Here is a 21,747-nt window from a genome sequence, read left to right as displayed (position 1 = left end):
CAAACCATTCAATTCTTTCCACAGTAGTGTGGGTATTTTTTTCCCCCCATGTGTTTATTAAGGGTCTATGACAAGGGGGAAAAACAAGGTATCTTTGGGGAAAAGATGCTACAATACGCTTGAAAGCAAGGATTCAGTCCAAGTAATTATACCTATGTGAGAGAAACTCTCTTATTATACACAAAGGGGTCTCGTCTCTCTTGGATGCACGCACAATGCTCATTAACCTTTGTAGGAATTACATCCAGTGAAGATGGGTCTACAATACTCAGTCCCTACGTACGCTAAAAATATCAGCTGGGCCGTGACATGCATGTGCCAATAGAGATGTCTTGTACAATATAACACAATGTTGCCATAATCTATTGTTCAGAGCGATGTTGCAGGGGAGGAGGGATGTATAGCCAGTCTTGCTATTTCATCATTCTCCCTTAGAGTCTGACCAGTAGCATCTTGTCATTACAGGCATGTAATTTTAGCAGTGAAAAGGGAGCGTGTGTTTGCTAGCCTGTGTCACTTTCTGTTGGCCGCGCTAGCTCTTTCAGATTGTTTTTAATTTAATTTGCAAGTAAGGTGCCTCTTTTTAGCCAGCGCTTTCACTGTGCTGATGCCTGCCGGCTCTGCAGTAGGAAGAAATGGAAGGCAGTCAGCCCTTGGCTGAATTGGGCCCTGAAGCAGTACACAGCCGTCTTAATTGCTGTTGCTCCACTTCTTGAAGAGATTATGGCTCTGGTTCTCCCAGCATGGAGCTGCGCGCATGGGCTCCAGCATGGCTGTTTGCCCACTGGTGGGGAGATTTCATCGTGCCGTGGTCCTGCTTGTGGGACCAGCATCTCCTGCTCCTGTGCAAGGAGGCCCAGAGTGCCGGACTTGTGAAAAGAAACAGCCATGTGGAGCAGGGGGAGCTTCTTGGCTGATCCCAGGGAGGTTTGTGCGTAGAAGCCCTCGCATATTTTTCGGGTGACAACAAGCAGAGTCTGCTGAATAATCAGCTAATCACATAGTAAAGTCAGAGGATCTGGCCTAGCGCTGTGCCTGGTTTTATTTACTGCAGCTCTGATTTCCTACTACTGATACCCAGGTGTGTAATGCAGCTCCTAGTCCTTGAGCTTTTGATATTGGCAGCAGAGTTGCTCAGCCTGTGTGTACACAGCACAGTATAATTTGATTCATGCTTGGCAGGCCTGGCTGCTTCCTTAATGCTGCCACGTGGAGACCCAAATTTCAGAATAACCTCAGCCCAGCTCTTTTGGGTGGCTCTCGGAAGCACAGAATCTCAGGCGAGCTGATCCCCAGTGAGGAGGCTCCTGTGTGGTAGCACAGGTGCTGTTGTGAGTAGACAGTGCATGCAGCCATCCTGGGGAAGGATGTAAAGAGGATTTGGCACAGAAGTGACCTGAGGGAGAGGGCAGCTTTGCCATCTTGCTGAAAATCTCTCTCCCCACAGTGACTAACCCTAACAAAACAGCTTCTGGTAGCGGAAAGGGGGGAATCCTCCACCTTGGTCTGGCTCAAAGCAGGTACTGCTGGGGTTGGTGGTCAGCAGGGCCGCATCTGCACCAAGCCTGTGAAGGGCTGAGGCAGCATTAGTGGTCATAGAAAGCTTGTTTCATAAAACTTCTAGTTAAGGACAAGACTGAAAAAGGGCTGGCTGGGGTCCTGTTTGCATCTGCTGGGTGCTGTTGTAAGGATGGGAAGTCCTGTCTGATGCAGAACATTGGAGAATTGGCATTTTGGCTGTGTGAGACCTTTGAGATAGAAATTACTTCTGCTGGGTAATCCAAACCTGTTCTTTTTTCTAGTAAAGACAACTGCCTTCCTGTATGTGAATAAAACCTATTTTGAATAAATGTTTTCTAGGCCTGTTATGTTACAAAGCTATACCCCCCCTCTTGCTTCGTACTGAAAAGAAGTTGTCAGAGTTGCTCGGAGCTTTTGCTCAACTTCAGCCTCGCAGCTGGTTTGAAATACGCCTAGCTAGCTTTTCACATACAGAACCTGTGCAGTCTTGTTCACCTTCTAATTCTGCCAGGGTAGTCTTTAATGGTTTAACGAGCTAACAAGTGCTTGTCTGATTTAAACTTGCATTACGTTCTGCTACCCTGATAGAATTCCTAATATTATAAACACCCTTAATAACACAGCTATAATCTAGAAAACCTGCTCTCCTTTTTCCAAACAATTACTTAATGAGGCAGTAATTTATTCTAAGCTATATTTATTGGAGCCCATTCCAGCTTTATCAGACATACTCTGGTGTGTGCAGTTAGTCAAAAACATTAAAACTGCTCCGCTTCTTCCAAGGGAACATGTTACATTTAGCAAACTGACAGCATTAGAAACTGTTTCCAATTTAATAGAAGCATATGTTTCCTGCAAGACTTAACACACTACAGAGTTGGAGATTGCCTTCGACTGTGGCTTTGCCTTTTTTTAGCATGGTAAAAAGGAGCTGGAAACTGAAGGCAGAAGTGGAGTTTGTAGTCATATTTTTGGTTGTTTTGCTCGCTTTTGTTTTTCAGAGAGCCTTCTAGCAGGGCTTCCATGGGCTGCAAGTTTAAGAAACTATCAAGAAAGTAGTGTGGGTGGTGCACGTAGAGCTCTTGCTCGAAACGCAGTTTCTGATCATTAACAAACAGCAAGAGCTTGCTTTGCCCTCTGGGCCTCAAATAGTACAGTATGCAACAAGGGAGAGCAGGCAAGGCACGAGGATGGAAACAGTAGGATCAGATTACAGTTTCAAAATATCGCTGGAACACGTTGGCTGGCGTTACACTATTGACTGGTTTTATAATTGCTTTGCTTATTTGCTAGGGAAGGCTTCACCTTACTTTCTGATTAACATGGACACTCCTTTGGGGACCTGGGGACTCCAGGCTCCGAATGCCAAAGTCAACCCCTGTGAGAACTGCATGACTTCAGATGCTCTGCAAATGAGAGTCTGAGCTCCCTCTGATGTCTTGTCTTGTGTTTGCCAGGAGATATCCTTGCACAGTCCCTAACTAATTCCTGCTTAGATTAGCCTCTGAAAGTCACCCACTATGGTTTCCCTTCTTACTTCAGTTTTAACTTGAGACTAGAAGAGACCCCTGTGACTCAGCTTGCTAACTGCTCTCCCCTAGTCTTCACTTACGGGTGCCTAAAGCAGGGGGCTAAGGCTGCATTTCTGTAGGGAGAGGGAAGCTGCCTTTCTTGCTAAATGCAGGAGTGGGGTGCAGAGCAGCTTTGCTTGCCTCTGCTTCTTCTGGAAGAACTGAGGTTCACCCATCCACCACAGGAGATGGGAACCAAGTTAGGTCCCTATAAAATATACAGGAGAAATACCTGCCACTTACAGTTACTGCTGGCACCAACAGCCTTGCAAACATAAAAACAATTCCCTGTACTCTCTGGAAGCACAGAGCTACCCAGGAGGCCAATTTTTTGATATAGCTCTAAAGGAGAATTTTGTAAGTGCTTATTAAACCTCATTCAAGCCGCCAGAATTAATGTACAATGTAAGTGTCGGGGAAAACAAACCTTGTAAATGGGGAATGTCTGAGCACAGGGTCTGGAAAGGACAGAAACCTCAGCACAGCTCTGTTCCCTGTACCTCTTTTCTAGTGTTGGGTTGTTTTTTTTTTTTTAACTCATATGTGACATGAGACCCAGTTCTTACCAGGGAGCAGTTGTCAGGAGTCCTCTCTAGCCAGGCAACATGGACGCATTGCACTCAAATAAGTAAAATCTGCATCAGAGCCTGAGAAGCAGCCTTGCAAAAAAAAAAAAAAAAAAAAAAAAAAAAAGGAAAAACCCACACCACCCGTCAGTGTACAAATTGCGAGCCAGCTGCAGCATATTGAAAGTAGCCGTGCGTTACTGCGTGGTACATGCTGTACTAGCTCCCGGGGATGCTGCTGTGCCAGGATTTAAAGACCCCAGTGTCAACAGATGAAATCTTCAAGGAGGGGTGATTTTCATCACACTGTGGCTGTCGCCTCTGAAAGTCCATGTTGCTTATTCGCTCCAGTCCTGGAGTTAAACCTTGACACCGAGGCTGTTGAGCTTTCTTCCTTGTTTTTTAGCGAGGCTAGGAGAGGGTGCCAGATTTATACTGGCGTTCCCCTCCACTGTTTCTCTTCCTTTCCAGCTTTGAATGGGAGGAGGATGCCTGCGCTCTCAGAGAGCAGGCTGGCTCCCAGCTGCTGGGGCAGGTTTGCTCTGCTTTGCCAGGATCCTGCAGGCCAAGGAGCATCATTCTGCGGTGGCTGAGCCCATGGTCCTGTCCCGAGGGGGTCTTCCTGAGATGTGGCTGCTCTCCATCTCTCTGCCATGGCCTTGGGGATGTGGAAACAGGGATGGGGAGAGAGAGGTTTACCTGTTTGCCTCCCTGCCTCTAGGGGACAGATGCTTTGAAGTCGTGGGGACTGGTTACAAGTTCAGGTGGTCCCTCAGGCTGGATGCAGCAGCACTGAAATGCCTCACGGCAACCCAGCCTGCCTCTGCTAGTTCAGAGGATCTAGTCCTCTTCTTGCCAGTTAAACCCAATTGGCACAAAAGGCCTTTTTATTTTGGTCCTGCAGCTATCTATGCCAAATCCTGGACCTGCTGAAGTCAGTAACAAAACATTCATTGACTACCGTTGGGCCAGAATACAGCCAATGCAACCCTCAAGGATGAGGAGTGAGGGATGGAGGAGAGGAAAATAATATTTCATGTGCCAGAAGTGACACAGAAGGTGCTTGCATAATTTACTGGATAGAGTCTCTGAGAAACCCTGGTGGGGTTTATTTACACCTGAAGTTTGGGAAACTTTGTTTTGGGAATGAAACGTACAAATTCAGTACTCTCTTTGTGGTTTGGGGGGCTTTTATGGGGGGTGTGTGGTTTTTGTGGGTGGGTTTTTTTTTTGTGCACATGTATGTGTGAAGTAGTGTTTTATTTTAATTCCCCTAAGTTGCCTTTTTCTTTCTTTCTTTCTTTCTCTCTCTCTCTTTCCTGTGGTTTTAATTACCCAAGATTTCAGAAAGTAACCAGTCCTGCTTTAAACTCCACTTTTTGCACGAGCCCCTGCTGTTCACGTCTCGTTTTTGGCATTTGGCTGTGTGGAGAGGAATGGTTGCCTCTGGACTCTGGGGTTTGATGCTTTTACCTTTTTAAGCAACATGGCTTTTGTTCTAGAAGTGAACCTTGCTGTATTAAGCTGTTCATCCTTTAGGCCTACTTATAGGGTGGTGTAAATATGTGAGCGGAAATGTGACTTCTTAAAAATCCTTTTCTGCTGTCCCTTTTGGTATTTGGTTCCTCTTTTTTCCTTCCTGTCTGCCTTGATGAGTAGGGAGGGACTAGCGGGTTGTGGATTTGATTTCCAAGGGAAGCCCTCAGTCTTGAGAGACATCTTAAACTAAACTGTTAAAAGCCTTTGAGAATTAAAGTTAAAGGGTATTTTTATTATTGGTGAGATAACCTAATCACTTTTCCCCTCTGTTTTTACATATGTAGTGCTTCCCTATGCCGAACTCCCAATTATTAAAGACTTCAGAAATAGTCCAGCAGTGACAAAGTATAACATCCTAAGTACAATCGATAAATACAATACTTCTCTCGTGATGTGTGTCGTGATGTGTGTGTACCTCTGTCCTCTGGAGAGCGAAGGATTCGTCACTAAGTGGGCTCAGAGACATAGTCAGGCATTGCACAAGCTTTTCTGTGTTTAATCGATGATGGTTGACTCCAGAGAACCACCCGCTCCAGACTGATTAGCTCTTCTACTGAGCCCCAACTGCATTTTTTTTCCAGCTCTGTCTGAAGAGCATGCAGAGCTAATAAAAGGAAGCTAAATGACATGCAAATGAAAAAAAAATATATATTACTTTTGTTTTTCAATTAAGAAAAGCCAACTCCCAAACAATGCTAGGGTTTCTCTGGCTCTGAGGCGCGTGCAATCACCCTAAATGGCCAAAAAAGCAAGTTGCATCTCAGCAACAATGGTTCAGCTTTTGGGTCTGGGTCTTCCAGAGTGGGAGCCAACTGGTGCATAATATTGAGGAAGACCTCCAAGTAACTCCCCCTGTCCCAATCCCTGGATAAATGCAGTTTTTCCATTGCTTTTCTTCAGCTTTCTGGTTCCACATACCTAAGTAACATTGAAAACTAACTTGCATACCAAAACCCTGCAACACCCTTTATTAAAACAACAACAACAAAGCAACATGCCATCTCAGCTTTTAACGCTTGGCCCCAAAATTATGTTTGCTGGCAGATGGATGGAAATGCAGCAGAAATACATCTGGCTGGGATTGCTGCTCAGCCAAAATAGATGCACAAAAGACCCTCCATGGACGTGACCCTTTGTTGCTGCCTGTCCAGTCTTATGTTTTGGTGGGTTGATGTTGTCTTGCTGTCCCCATTATGGCCATATGACTTGGTAGGCCAACTCTGTCTTCTGACACTTGGGAGGGTGCAGGTATATCTCATTTTGTACTGATCTTTGGCCAACCCAATCTGTTAAGTTTGGCGTTTTCGTTTTCCCAGCAGGAGCTTTGGCTGGAAAGGCTACGAGCAAAGTTTTTGAGATGAACAGAACTGAACCAGATCAAATGTTGATATTGTACAGCTTGTTTTTTTTTTTTAATGTTGTTCAGTATCTTAAGATGTACAACATTGGTCTCTTTAATGTAGGCATGAAACGGTTGAAGGCAAGAAGAGATGGTTTGAACTGTAAAAAACAAACAGGCAATGTTGTCTTAAGCTCTGATGGTCAGAAACTATAAAATTCCTTTATGGAGATCCAGAGAAAGGCTTGCAAGCCTGAAAGCATGTCTGTTTTTACCAACTCTATCAGTTGGTCTAAAAAGATACTGCCTTCTTGCTTTACTTAGAATGAATAAAGTGATTTATGGAGACTGGAGGAAAATGTTTTTACAATTCCCATTTGCGTGCCTGAGAAGGGAATAAAATAAAACTTTATAAAGCTGAGAGTCTAGCGGTGCTCATTTGAGCCCCCTGTTTGGGGGAATAAAACCCCCTTGCTTAGGCTGGCATCCTGCTTTGCTGCTTTAATGGTTAAACCTGCTTCACAGAGCATTACTGGGGAAAAGGAAACTGAAAGCTGTGCTGAAAAGCTAGTAGGTGAAATTGGGAGTTGCTTGAACTATTTCATCTTTTAAAAGGACAAGCTCTGAACCAAGCTATGTGAAGATCGAGTGAGATGTGAAAGCTTGACAGTCATACATACAGGAAACCTTGAATCATTTCTAAGCTTCCTGGAAGATGACGTAGTGAGGTTATCATTGTGTTTACTAATGATTCCATAGCTCTTACTGATCAGCTTAAAAAATGTCTTAACTACCAGCACCTGAATCTTGGATGCAAATGGGCTCAACTGGGTTCATTCGAAATGCCTGCTGATGTCCCCTGACAATAGTAATTAATAATTGAGCACAGGGAACCCGAGCATGGCCACCCGAATGGTCTGTTTTCTTTATCACAGGGAAAAAGGTTTGCTTTGTACAGTTAATATTTTTATACATTCCTGGCAGAGCCTGACAAACTTCAAAACTCTCATAGTCCCTAAGCCATTTAAAAATTTCTCCTTTAAATAGAGCATTGCAGAAGGCGCATTGGTATGTCTTTAGGACAGAGTCTGTCTTTTTTCAGGAGGAGGAGATAGTATGAAGGAACGGAAAGCTGCTAGCTCTCCTCCTAACCCACTGTTGCCTTGAAAATGTGCTGGACTTGGGCAGGCGTTTCGATTCTTGCTAGCCTGGTCCTCCCTTTCTTGCTCTATCTGTCCGAAGTGGAAGGAAGCGTGTCCGTCATGAACATTTGAACAGCAAAGCCCCCCCTCACGCCCCAAACCCACGTGCACAGCTCTGGATTAGTCCACGGAAGTGACACTAGGGAGCAGAGAAGAACCAGACTTCGGCAGTAGTGCTAAATTTCAGGGGTTTTGTTCACCCGAGATTCCAGGCGCGGGGATCGCTGGTAGCTGGCCAAGGAGCTTGGATGGCAGCCTACCCGTTCCTCAGCTCTGCTCAGCTTGCTCTCTCCCCCCGCCTTTCTTTTTTTAATTGCATAATATGCTAGAAAATGATCTGGATTTGGGACTTATTTTTAACTAGAAGAGGCTCACTTCACCCAATCTGATTTTGGCTTTAACATCCAGCAAATACTTTCTGAAGCTCTTTTCTTTTTGCACTGAAACCCTGGCTTCTTTTGCCCTCTCTCCCCCTTTGCAAGGGCTCTTTGCTTTTAAATGTTTGTCAGCCAGTCTTGGGGATTTTTGCAAGTCCTTAGCTACATTGTCTGCAGAACTGGTGTATGACAATCAAATTGGTGTTAGACCTGCCTGGTGCAGTCATTTTGCAGGCACGGATCCCATTGGGGGAACTGGGACTTGTACTCAAATAAGGAAGGTAAGTTTTGTCTCCTAGATGATAGCTGCGTAATAAAGCTCATACGAGAGGAGTCACGTTTGGCATTAAAGATATATATGTCTGTTGCAACTTCTCTTTGGGTAGCTGGGGCTGGAAAGCATCTTCCATTTTTTTTTTTTTAAAACGAGGCAGAAATCTTCATGCCACTTTATTAGTGTTTTGTTAAATGGAGGGAGGGATGCAGGGATAAACAGGGAGCTGTCTGATCCTATTAAAAGGGCAACTGGGTTAGCGCTCCAGCACCTCACCACTCTACCTGGAAAAATGAGAGAGGAAAGCCAAACATTTGCCCTAATATGTGGAAGCAGGCCAAACGTGGGCTACTCCTCTGCGAGGCCTGCGATCCTACCCGTCTCCGCAGGACTTTTCCTCAGCTGATTTGATGCAGCCCATGGGACAGGCAAGTGAGTGTATTAACGGCCTCTGCTCCTTCTAGTTTTGATTTAGATGTGATAAAACAGCCTGTCTGGTAAACTGGGTCCATGCAGGTAGTGGGGAAGAGAGACAAAGGGAACCTGCCATCTCACAAGCACTGAAAGAAGTGCCTGTCACAGGGACTGTGCTGTTTCACCCAAGTAATCACGGATATTTCAACAAACCAAACCCTGGCTACTCACCAAAGGTGGGTAGTGGTGTGGGGCAGAGGGTTTCTGACCCTAATGCCCTCCCAGTTCAGATGTATAACATTAGGTTGTGCCTCTGTCACAGCACAGCGATTCCTTCATTCTTCTGCATTTGGGGGGATCTTCGTGTCACAAAAATAATGGTGACAAAATGAGGCTGGGACTGTGCTGTGTAGAGGAGCACTTCCAGGTGCTCTGAAACATCCTGGAAGAGACAGCACTGGGGATTGAACTGCCCTACTTACTCTCAGCTCAGAAATGATTTATGATGTGGGGCAAGTTTGGTAAAATACCCTTTGTTTCCTTCTTCAAAATCTGCCATCTGACCAGGAGAAAAGCACATGCATTTATGCTGATTTTTGTTCTTTAGAAAGCCCTACGGCATTCTTTTGTTCTCAAATGAAACCTGACATGGATGTAGTCCTGAGTGAGGAACACGCTTTGCTGGGAGAGAAGCAAAGATAAATAGTGCATCTGTAGTGATGCATCCTTGCTGTGGTGCAAAAGCTATTCTGTCTGTGGCTAGCAAGCTCCTGAAAGTCTTATGGGAGGAAGCAAAGGCTGTTGGCATTGCCTTAGCCAGTCAGAAGCTGAGGAAAGGATTTCAAACACCGCTGTGTGAAAATGTTTCCCATACCCAGAAGAGCAGGGGGTGAGAGCACAGCCCACCCCAGCCCTCTGTCAGAGCTGCCATTGTTTCATGTGCAGGCGGGGACACAGCAGATCCCCCCCGCCAGTGCAAGGGGCAGGCAGGGCCCACGCTCCCATGTGGATTCAGAGTGTGGAACTAGGGGTGCTCCTAGTTCCTGTTCCTGGAGTGGGGTGCTCGGTGGGGGCCCAGGTCCTGGAGTGGGGTGCTCGGTGCTTCAGGAGACACCAAACTCCTTTGAAGCTTTCTAGGCAGATGTCCCCATCCTCAAACTGGGACCCAGGCACTGTCAGGATTGAAGGCCCTGGCTGCAGCAGCAGAGCGTAGTGCAGAGAATGGTCTTGGGGATCAGACTAAAAGACCTGACGGATCATCTTCATCTGTAATTTATCTAATTCCGAGTGAAATAACTGCATTTCCTGCTCTAGTAGTTTAGTCCTTAGGTGATCAGTTAAATAAACCCACAAGGTCAGCTATGCATCTATCCTGGTGTGCTAAAAGGTTGAATCTCCCGACTTCACCAGGAAGGTTTCTCTTGGTATACAATTGCTTGAGCCTTGGTCCCCTTCCCCCTTTGCGCACACTTTTGAATAAAAAGGGAAATTAGTTATAAGAACCTTGGTGTATTACGTCTGTATTCCCACGCACAGTACCGCATCAGACAGGAAATTTAAACAAACGTTCAGTATGGTATCTGTAGCTTGTGCACCTACGTACAGGTATTTGGGGACCATATGCTCAATGTACGCAAGAGTGAAATTTGCTGCCAAGTGTGCAAGGGCTTGAGTTTTATAGAAGCTGTTTGAATTCTTGCTTGGAATTTACCAGTATAGCTGTGCTTAAACACGATGGACCACAGCACTGTGTTCAGGCGGCTTCTGCTTCCTCAATCATGCTGCTGTGGGCCATGAGTGATTTATTTACGTGGACAGATTTCCACTTGTGACTGTTAGGGGTAAGCGAGGAGGGGACAGAGCGGCCATTCTGTCCATGCTGCATGTACAAGGGAGTAGATGGACTGGGATGGTGATTCAGGTGGGAAGAACAGGCTTCAAGCTTTGCTGGCTTCATTGGTCTCTTCTCTTTCCTTTCAGATATATGTTGGGGAAAGGAGGAAAGCGGAAGTTTGACGAGCATGAAGATGGGTTGGAAGGCAAAGTGGTGTCTCCTACTGATGGTCCCTCTAAGGTGTCTTACACCTTACAGCGTCAGACTATCTTCAACATTTCCCTTATGAAACTTTATAACCACAGGCCATTAACCGAGCCAAGCTTGCAAAAGACAGTTTTAATTAACAACATGTTGAGGCGAATCCAGGAAGAACTCAAACAAGAAGGCAGCTTGAGGCCCGTGTTCGTGACCGCTTCGCAGCCTGCCGACCCTCTCAGCGACAACTTCCGCGAGGCCCAGCCGGCGTTCAGCCATCTCGCCTCCCAGCCCCTTCTCCCTGCTGACTTCGTAAGCACTACGCCCCTGGAGTCTTGCCTCACCCCAGCCTCTTTGCTTGAGGACGACACTTTTTGCACTTCCCCGACTGTCCAGCACGATGGTCCGACAAAACCACCACCTCCTGCTCTCCAACCAGTAAAGGACAGCTTCTCCTCAGCCTTGGACGAAATCGAGGAGCTTTGTCCAGCACCTACCTCCGCAGAGGCAGTAGCAGCCGAAACAGCAGCCGATGACTCTAAAGACCACCCCAGCGAGTCCAACATTCAAAAGCCCGAGGGCCTCCCAGAGAGCAGAACGGCCGAATCAAAACTCATGGACTCACTACCTGGCAACTTTGAGATAACAACTTCCACAGGTTTCCTCACAGACTTGACCCTGGATGATATTCTGTTTGCTGACATTGATACATCCATGTATGATTTTGACCCCTGCACATCTGCCACGGGGGCTGCGTCAAAAATGGCACCTGTCTCAGCAGATGAGCTCCTAAAAACTCTTGCTCCGTACAGCAGTCAACCAGTAACTCCAAATCAGCCTTTCAAAATGGACCTTACAGAACTGGATCACATCATGGAGGTGCTTGTTGGGTCTTAAAATATAGAAATATAGCAACTTTTTGTTTTTTTAATTTTAAGTACCAGTATATACACTTGGTAGTATTTCCATAGTCCCTCCCACCCCCGATTCACAGCACTGTGCATGCGTCCTTGCTTGCCTTTTTTGAAAAGAAAAGGATCACACTAGTTTTTGCTTCAAGCAGAGTTGGAGTGCCTTCATCCATGTATGACCACTTCTAATGTATTTTTTTTAAAGTGGTTCCTCAAGGAAGACCGAATATCCTGGTATAGGAAAGAATATGTATTGTAGACAATGTTATGTTATTACAAAAAAAGAAAAAAAAAAAGAAAAAAATTGTAAAAGCTAAGCACAAGGATTATGTTGGGGAAAGCTGTAAATTGCATGTGCATATTTGTCTATTTTTTCTATAAGTTTTATTGCAAGAGGTAAAAAATTTTATTATTTAGATAATCTCAATACCATTTTAGCCCTGTATAGGTTGACTTAGCAATTCAGCCTTTTGGAGGCATTAACCTGCTCCTCTTTAAGTGTTGCATTTACATGGCTGTTTAGAAACTGCTGCCCAAATTTATTTTATATTTTTGTACAGATTCTGCAGTTTATGATATTGTTTTTTCTAAAAACAAATGCTGTTTATACACACAAAAAATAGCTATTTTGATAGGATTTGCTCACATAGTTCCTGCATAATTCAGATGTACAAGAACCACTTGTACTTTTATACAGAGTTGTAATGTTTTATATGTGTATGGTGCAAAAGAGAAAATTGGATCAAATAAGCCTGCAGTCGGTTTCCCTGAATGCAAACAAAAAAGTGCTTTAAGAAAGGGCTGGGAGCTGCTTCTGCAGGAGTTTCACAAGTGTTTGCTCCCTGCTGTACCCACTGCGCACTACTGTGATTCCTGAAACTTAGAGCCATGTCCTTTTCCAACACATATGTGAAGCAGTTGGCAGGAAACAGTTGTGGAACTTCACCCGAAGAGGTCCTGAGCGCCACCACGGCTGCAGCCTCCCCACCCCAGCGCTGGGGCATCCATCCCGCGTGACGTGGAGCGCCTTAACATGGCGGCAGATCAGCACTTCCTCACCCGAAGCTCTGGGGAATGGTTTTGAGGGGGAATGTGCCCATTGCCCACTTCCTGACCAACGGGCATATGTGCGGAGCGGGCAGAAGACTGGCGTTGACAGCGTCCACTCACCCTTTCTTGGAGCATTTTCCTTCCCTCTCCCCACCTCACTGTGCTAAGTGCTGAAAAAGGCAACTTCAGTATTACTGCAGTGAAGCTCATCTCTTAACTGCACTGGATGGACTTGCTTTAATATCCATTGCTGTTGAAACTGGAGCCAGTCGTGTTACATCCCTTGGCATCTCGTATAGGGTTGGTTTCTTGCATCAACTGTGTTACCTGCTTTACACTTTATAGACCTGTTTTACAATTAATATACAGACACAGCTTTCTATGCATGGTCCCATTTCCCCGTAACACCTGAGAAGTCTTCTCATTACTGCACCAATAGCATTTTTTAAGTTCATTGTGGTGTACATTTAATTTAAAAAAAAAAAAAAGTTTGCGATGTATCATGCCTATTGCTGAAGTTGCTATGGCATTTTAGTTTTTCAATGGTACTTTAGCTGTTGAGCGCCGGTTACAACCTATATTGTTGACATGCCTATGGCTTCTTTAGGAATAACTTTTATATTTATTTAAGAAATTTTAAATTATGTTTTACGTCATTTGGCAATGTTCAGTCAATTCTGCTCCCTTCTTGTCATGGATGAAATTGGGTCTTGTCTGCCTTTTAAGGAGGCGGCTTTTTATAAATTGGCACTTTAAAACAGGCCATGTATATTTATTAGTATATAGCTAGATAGATGTAACAGATAGGCACACAGACACAGTATAAAAGCAAATATGTTTTGCAATGAAGGAACTCCTAATCAAAATGAAATGCGTCATGTACAATTATGAAATGCACTTCTGGCTCCTAATTCATCTGCCAGGGTGAGATGTGGGGCTGATGGGGGGAACTGGCTGAAGGGGTGGGTTTGCTTTCTTCTTTTTTCCAAGCCAAACTCAGTGAAGCAGTGGGATGCTGATGGATTTGCAGTTGTTTCCTTACACAGACTGGGGGGGGGGAGGGGAAGAGTAAGTTACTGCTTCAAACAGAAAACCATTGACCAAGTGTAGCTTTAGGGACCATCGGAAGTGAGGGGGTGGGGAAGGAGGGGAGACAGCTCCATCTTGCACCCAGCAGTGACTGGACCTTGCTCAGCCCTTGTAGGAAAACAAAACCGCCCTGCCGGATTCTGCACCTCTTGTACCAGGAGTAACTGGGAAGGCTAATATGCAAGGGTAGTGTGTCTGGCACAAACCTGTAGGCACCTGGTAACATCAACAGTTTCACACGGTAACTTGGTAAGCACTTGCCTTACCATGGTTAAAAACTGATTTACAATATGCTGGAGCTGCCCCCTTTTTTTTTTTTTGGATTACTTATGCATTTAAACAAATACCATATGCTAGGCAAGAGTTCACATCAATGCCATTTTTGGAGAGCTGTGTTGTTAAGCAGGGTTAGTTGAAGTTTTGTATCCGCAGAACAGGAGACGAGCTCTAAATCCACTTTACCACTCAGAAGACAATGTCTGTGTATCCTTGGTGCTGACGTGCATATCCTATGGCAGAGTCCTTACAGGAATCCCATAGGGCATAAACATACCTGACTTATGGGACTAAGCGAAAGGTTAGCAGGCTGGTGCTGCTCTGTAACCACAGCAGGCTACGGAGGGAAGGGCTCAGCTGTGGCTTTCTCCCCGCATGGTCTCTAGCGTGGCCTTTGCCATGGTCCTAACAGCAGCCACGCATGGAACATCTCTGAGACCTACACCAGGGATGGAGATTGACATTAATGTGCAATGAAGTGACAAGATGGGAGCAGAATAAAAGGGCTTTGGATTTGAAGTGATTTTTTTTGTTTTTCATAAATTATTTATTCTTTTTTTTTTCCTTCTGTAAATATATTTATTTTATTGTGAAGCTAACAACATCTGGATTGTAACATGTACAGAATGTATGGTAGGAATGTATTCTCTTGTAGGAATGTAAATCTGTATGAAAAAGGGTATGGGAGCCAGATTCAGAGAAAATTAATTGAGTTCCAGTCAGGATATGCATGGTTCACATGACTTTTTCCTGCCCTCCCCCTTTTCTAATATGGGTCTGGTTGTTTGAAATATGCAAAAAAGGTATGGATGAGGGACAGTTTGATGTTCAAAATTAGTCCTAGTCAGGCTCCTACCCTGTCAGCTTCTTGAGACTGGCTTCCCCCAGCACTCTGCTGGAATCTGCAACAGGAGACAGGAGCATATGCAATCATCTCCATCATGCTGGCCTGGTAAATGTTTGAAAAAGGTGATTTTTTTTTTTTTTTTAAAAACACTCACGGGAAGCCCAGCTGAAGTCCCTGGGGCTGGACAGCTGAAGAAGGTTGCAGGATGTTACTTCCAGCCCCAGAAGTTGCAACAGAGCTGACACCACCTCATTGTCAGAAGGTAAGGCCAGACAAGAAGTCACGACCGCAATTTGCACGTGCGGCAGAGGGTTTGCTTGCTCAAGTTCAAGCTACCCACGTTGCTCTGTGCGTCTGACCAGCCCGTCCTTGGACACCACAGGTCCCCTTCCAGAGCCCGACGGGACCACACAGCCCTATATGCAAAGGAAGGCGAACTTCCCTCTTCAGGAGAACATCGTCGAGCAGTGTCCTATATAAACGCATCAATCTGGCACCTTCCCTGTAGCCAGCTAGAACAGCAAGACAGTAAAGCCACTGACTGAAGCAATCGCTAAGAATAAGTTTGGACCTTGTGAAAGGTAATTTGTTTTTTCCTCAATGCTGTGTGGTAATAGCCTGGGTAGTTTAAAAACCAATGTTTTGAATCCAAAGTTTACACTTTTATCACCATTAAGTTGGTTAAGTTGTAATGGGTCCTGTCTGACAACGGTTTAATTCACTCCAGCACATCATGAACTTTTTGTTCTTCTTACTGGGAATCTTCTGGTTTTGTTTTGGGTTTTCCCCCCCCCATCAGGTTTCAGTATCCTGCTTCTGTGTGAGTTGCTTTCAGTGCTATTAATTAATGAGACTGAACATTTTTGAAGAAATTAGTTCTTTTTTAAGCACTTTTTCTTTTTCTGAAAATAAGCCTAATGCAAGTTCTGGAACCTCTTTAAAAACACAAATTGCAGATAAAATCCCAACCTCGACTCCTATCTAGTTCTGAGCGTAATCCATACTAGCGCCTGTAAAGGCTAAGATTCTGGAAAAGGTGTAAATAGTGTGACATGTTCAGTGCATGGTTGTTTGAACAGGGCTTGTTATTGTCAAAAAAAAAAAAAAGGAAAAAAAAAAGAAAAAAGGCTGTATTTCCCCTTCCCCTCCCACAGACCTTAGAGCTGTGCCTTTTCTATGCAATATTACAGACATATACATCTGAAACCAGATTACTGTATTCACATGTAGGTATGGGCTGTAATCAAAAAAACAATTGGACAAATGTACATGGAAATGAGCAGTCTTACTTTTGTAGTTTTATATTATACAATAAACAGTTAAAATAAACTCTGGCTTTGTTCTTTCGGTAAGGGGGACAGACCCTACAGCTCAGCAGGAGAGGGGTCTCTCCCCGCAGGGGGGACAAGGGAGGGCCAGCCCAGTCGGACAAGAGAAACCTCACCTTGTGGGAGGCCTGTTCCTGGCCTGAGGCTTTTGTCCCGGACACAGAGAGGTGCCCTCGGTGGCCACATTCTTCTGTGGCCGTTCTTGGACTACGAGTGCCAAGAGGTGCTCGGCTCTGCCATGGCTTGAGCCGCAGCTCCGAGCCGGACCGTGTGGTTCACGCAGCTCACCTGGGTGCCGCTAGGCTAGCCGAGAGTGGAATCTATCGAGTTTTAATACCTATAATGCACTGTCCTTTAGGGCACTGAATCCCAGCAGGAAACATCTGATATCTTAATCCACTGCATTTATCAGTGCCCTCTTCCCCCCCCCTCAGGTGACTGGTGTTCGCTTTCAGAGCCAGCCAGGAGGGAGATCTCACCCCTGTCTTTGGCTAAAGCCTTTTGTGGCAATAAAGCCGGGAGCGCAGCCCAGGAGTGCCGTTCGGGCTGGCCCCGGCTGCGGTGCACAGCACATGAGTCACCCCCCTGCCAGCCCCCCCAGCACATGCTTTGCCGGGCCTCCTACACCCACAGAAACATGACTGCTCCATTTTGGATTTACAGCAAACCAAAAACCAGACAGAAAAGCAGTGAGTTTTCCCCGTCCTGACATGCCGCACATAGCATCTCAGCTGCAGCAAACTGGCTCATGTTACCGGCGCAGCAGCCAGCAGCAGCCAGCAGTGGGGCACAGGCCTCTGTGCACCAGCTGCTGCTCAGGGACAAATGGCTGCAGGGACATGGGGCACTAGAAACGCAAAGAAAGGAGAAGTGGAAGAATTAAAGCCAGCCCAGGGATTGAATTTGTGTCTGCTCAGCAAGCGCCACGCTCAAAGGGGTGAAACGCACCCAAGACTACGGTGCGAATGCTTTCCCCGGCAGCTCCGCTCCCTTCCAGGCTACAACGGTGCTCGCCCTGCACTGACAGACTGCTGGCTCCTGTACACACATTTCCAGTTGTCAGTGCATCAACCTGATGCAGGACACAAGGAGATGCCACTGTTACACTCCCAAAGCTGCTCCAGTTTTGTTGCCACCTACCTTGTAAGAGCTCGTTTTCTCACTTGTGACATGTTAGTAAGAGATGCCTCTGGCCCAAAATGTCAAGGCTACACACAGAGCCCTACTTACCCCTTCCTTAAGTGAGTGGCTTCCCACCCGCTCCAACCCTCCAGCTTTCCAGCTCAGCAAGGGCAAACCATTGCTGTGGGCTTTTAAAATGGGGTACCTGCGTGGGGAGCCGATGAGCTGCATCTCCTTCTAGTGTCTGCCCCCGACCCGAAGACTCCCTGGCAGCTGCCAGGCATTTCTCCGCAACCAGCCCCTGCTCCAAGCTCGCCTACGTGGGGGGCAGCAGAAAGCAGGTTTGGGGTTCAGTGCAGGCACTGACCTGCGGTGGACGAGGTATCTCACACCGACACCACACCAGAGGACTAAGGCACTTACCCGTTTCTTGGGGTGACAGGAGTCTGGGGTGCCCTCAGGACTGAAGGACAGTCCATTCCTCTCCCAGGTGTATCTGCCAGTGTGCCTCAGGAGTGGGGTTTTGTCCTGGTTTCAACTGGGATAGAGTTAATTGTCTTCCTAGTAGCTGGTACAGTGCTATGTTTTGAGTTCAGTATGTGAAGAATGTTGATAACACTGATGTTTTCAGTTGTTGCTCAGTAGTGTTTAGTCTAAAGTCAAGGATTTTTCAGCTTCTCATGCCCAGCCAGAGAGAAAGCTGGAGGGGCACAAGAAGTTGGCACAGGACACAGCCAGGGCACCTGACCCAAACTGGCCAACAGTGTATTCCATACCATGGGACGTCCCATCTAGTATAGGAACTGGGGAGTGGGGGCGGGGAATCACCGCTCGGGGACTAGCTGGCAGCAATTGCACTGCGCATCATTTGTACATTCCAATCCTTTTATTACTACTGTTGTCATTTTATTAGTGTTATCATTATTAGTTTCTTCTTTTCTATTAAACCGTTCTTATCTCAACCCACGAGTTTTACTTCTTTTCCCGATTTTCTCCCCCATCCCACTGGGTGGGGGGGGAGAGTGAGTGAGCAGCTGCGTGGTGCTTAGTTGCTGGCTGGGGTTAAACCACGACAGGTTTCCAGACAGAGAAGTCACTGCAGCGCTGAGCAGCGGCTCCTGGTTGGCAGCGATGGCCCGGAGCTGGCCCAAGTCTGCGTTCAGCTCTACTGCTGCTCAGTATCACCACAAGCCAGTGCAGCAACTCCACAGCTGACAACAGCCACTAAGATTCTCTCTGGGCCCAAATAATTGGAAGATTGGGGTATTGCAGCCAGTCACCCAGCTTACGCAAACCTTGCTCAAGTATATGCCATGTGGGCAGAAACATACTCAAACGCAGCACCGAGGTAAGGAGGGGACAGCAAAAGGCACCCTTGTCCCACCGTGCTCCAGGTGCCCTCACCCAGGAGGGATAATGCTCCCTGCATCTAACCTGCATATCTGATCCAGACCTGGAGGGACGCACGTTCCTCCTGGTGCTGGCAACAGGAGCAAGCCCCGCTCCTGGCCCTGCCCGCACAGCAGAGCCAGCTTCCCCAGACCACACGCATCTTGTACTCACCAGAGAAACCACAGAAGGAAAAGCCATTGGGGAAAAAAAAACCCTTCCAGCCACAGGCAACGCTTTGTAGAGCTGCTCTGAACCACAGCTCACTGATCAGCTGAGACAGGTCCGTAGGGATGCTGGCTCCATGGCAGAGCTGTGCAAGGAGCTGTTTCTCCCTGCCCCTTTCTACTTCACCCCTTTCCTCCAGGCTCCTCCACCTCTGCTCCCGCTAAGCCTTCGTCCCGCTGAGCCTCTGTGGTCCCACTTGCCTCCATGGCTCAGTTGTTGCGGGCTCCTCTCTCCGCCTGGTCCCCGCATGCATCGTCTACCTCCTCTCCAGGCAGCTCCCTCCTTCCACAGCTCCTCTCCCTTTTGAAGAAACTGCCTTAGCAACTGGCAGCAGGCCAGCAAGATCATGGGTTTTTCCTCCCACCTCCCCTTCTCCTCCAAATAATGAGATGGCCAGGGAAGGGGAAGGAGCCACAAAATCTCGTGTGCTGTGGCCACAGGAGCCCTGTGTGTGGCAGTGGGGTGGGCACACATACCGACTTTCCAAAACTCATCCTCTGGGACTGATGCTCCAGGTATGCCAGGTCCTCTGGGATCATGGGCAGGGAGGTTTCTTTCTTGTCCTCCTTCCCTCTTGCTTTTCCAGCCCACATGTCCCCAAAAGCCAGCCAGTTCCTCCCCAAACATCTCCAGATCTAGAGCATCTGCCAGGGGAAGGCACATCATGGGGCACAGAAGGAACAGGTTTCAAATCGCCCATTTCTGCAAGGATTTCCTTCCATTCTTCTGGCCCTGCCTTAACCAACTCATGCTACTCTCCCTGGACTATTTCCTCTCCTGCTTCCTCTCCTTTTCCCCCTATTCACTGGATTTCCTCCCCCTCCCCCTATTCCTCCCCTTGCTTTCTCTCCTTTGCGCAGTTTGGCCTACAGCCTTCATTACTGCTGCCTTTACGTCTCCTTTCCTGGTGCGAGCAGGGATGACATGGATTTTGTGCTTGTGCCAAGCTCTGCATTTATTGGAGAGGGGAAGAAAAAAAAGGAAAAAAAAAGCCCCCAAACCCTGGAAGTTTGCTAGAAGACAATACTCGGGCAGGGATTATTCAGGCTGCTCCAAATGGAGTTTACTGTATTGCTCGCAATCCCTCGGCAGAGCAAACGTGGCCAGCCAGCTCCTGCTGCCCACTCCTGCCTGCTGTGGGGGGTCTGCGCTGGGGTGGGAGGCACAGAGGGATGAAACCCCCTTCCCTCTGCTCTAATGTCGTCACCTACTACTGCCTTTTCCTGCCTCAGACCTGCCAGTGGTTAATATGGTTGCAGCCAAGGTGGCACCTTACTTCAATCAAAGGTTTCCTCCTAAACCCTTCAGCATTGTCACACTAAGCGGCCTGCATCTCTTCCCCTGCCTGTCCTGTTTGGTGGGAAAGCTTGGGGAAGCAGATCTGCCTAATAAAACCTTAAATTAAGGGGGGGGGGGAGCAGGAGACCCCACTGGGAAAAATCCAGAGGGGAACTTCAGCATTAGGGGCCATGAACCCAGGGGCCACAGATGAGGGGGGCTTTGAGTCCTGGCTGTTTTAGTAGACAGCAGCATTTTCAAGTGAGGCCAGACAGCTGGCTCACAACATGAACGTGAGGGGCTATTGATTTCAAGACAGCCTTTTTTAAGCAAAGCCCTCTGCTTTCACATCTCTCGCCTCCAGCAAATGTAAAGAAGCTGCTTCTGCCACCCTGAATGGGACTGAGGGTCACTTCAGCCACTGATGGCTGCCCCCAGCTAGAGAGAGACAAGGTAACGCTCGCATTTCGGGGCTGTGGAGCACCTATTCTCAATTTGGAGAGCATCTGTCCTGTATGTAACTCCATTTTTAAAGCAACAGACCAGCTGGCGCAGGTGCACCAGAACATCTTGCTTCCCTCCAGGCTACAGGCACGGATCTCTGTGAATATGGCTGCAAGGACACCGCTTTAGGCTACACCAGGGTTTGAGGAAGGTCTGGTGAGCTGAGCTGCCAGCCCTCAGCTTTCACTGGATGAAAGCAAGAGCGGGGTCTGGACCCAGATCATATCCCCCAGGAGGAAACATGTACAAATGGAAGCAGCAGTGATACCCAAAACCCACCCAGGGGCTGGCCAGTACAGCCCAGAGATAATCCAGGTCCAGCAGCAAGACTTGATCCCAGCTGTGGACCTTTTGTCCAAGGTGAGGCTTGGGGGTCAAGACAGGGCAGCTCAACTCCAGGATCTCAAAAAGCCTCTGGGGGTTACCGGTGGATCGTAGTGGCCTCTGCAAGCAGCAGCTGCTCTGTCTCCTGCCCTCTGACACTGTCAAACAGGGAGAAAGCAAAGCCCAGGGTACACCATCAGCACAGACCCGAGCTGGCTGTGCTCCAACGCCGTCACGGTTCCTCAGACCAGTTCTTCCCGCTGACGAACCTTGCGAGCACACTGACTCACAGCTGCCTTAGCCACGGAAGGAAAACTGGATTTTGCTGCTCTAGGGGCCAGGTTGCTCCCACCTTGGAAAGGAAAAGGATTCAGGGAAGCAATAGGGCAGGAGACCTGGGGAAGAGCTGAACTTGCAGTTTGCTCTTTTTGATGTCTCAGATGCAGGCGACAGCTCTGGCAGAAGCAATGCTGGCAGCAAGGCCACCCCTGTTTAGATGACCCCCCACCACCACTTGGCTACAGCCTCAAATACGGAGAGCAGAAGCAGCTCTAAGCAGGGTTCAA

General features: G+C 47.2%; 1 protein-coding gene across 8 annotated transcripts in view; it reads left to right on the top strand.

Annotated features, from left to right (window-relative positions):
- SERTAD2 (SERTA domain containing 2) overlaps positions 1–16,337 on the top strand; it is an 86,232-nt gene extending 69,895 nt beyond the window's left edge. For 7 of the 8 annotated variants that reach the window (XM_069787480.1, XM_069787477.1, XM_069787483.1 and 4 more), the window contains one exon: positions 10,784–16,337. In XM_069787480.1, coding sequence (XP_069643581.1) covers positions 10,788–11,732 — 945 coding nt within the window. In that variant the 5' untranslated portion in view covers positions 10,784–10,787 and the 3' untranslated portion in view covers positions 11,733–16,337. The remainder of the gene's footprint in view (positions 1–10,783) is intronic. The other variant, XR_011325439.1, reaches the window with a different exon arrangement.
- The last annotated feature ends 5,410 nt before the right edge of the window (positions 16,338–21,747 follow it).

Source organism: Haliaeetus albicilla, chromosome 7, assembly GCF_947461875.1.
Source record: "Haliaeetus albicilla chromosome 7, bHalAlb1.1, whole genome shotgun sequence".
In the NCBI taxonomy this organism is placed as follows: domain Eukaryota; kingdom Metazoa; phylum Chordata; class Aves; order Accipitriformes; family Accipitridae; genus Haliaeetus; species Haliaeetus albicilla.
This window is presented reverse-complemented; position numbering and strand designations above follow the sequence as displayed.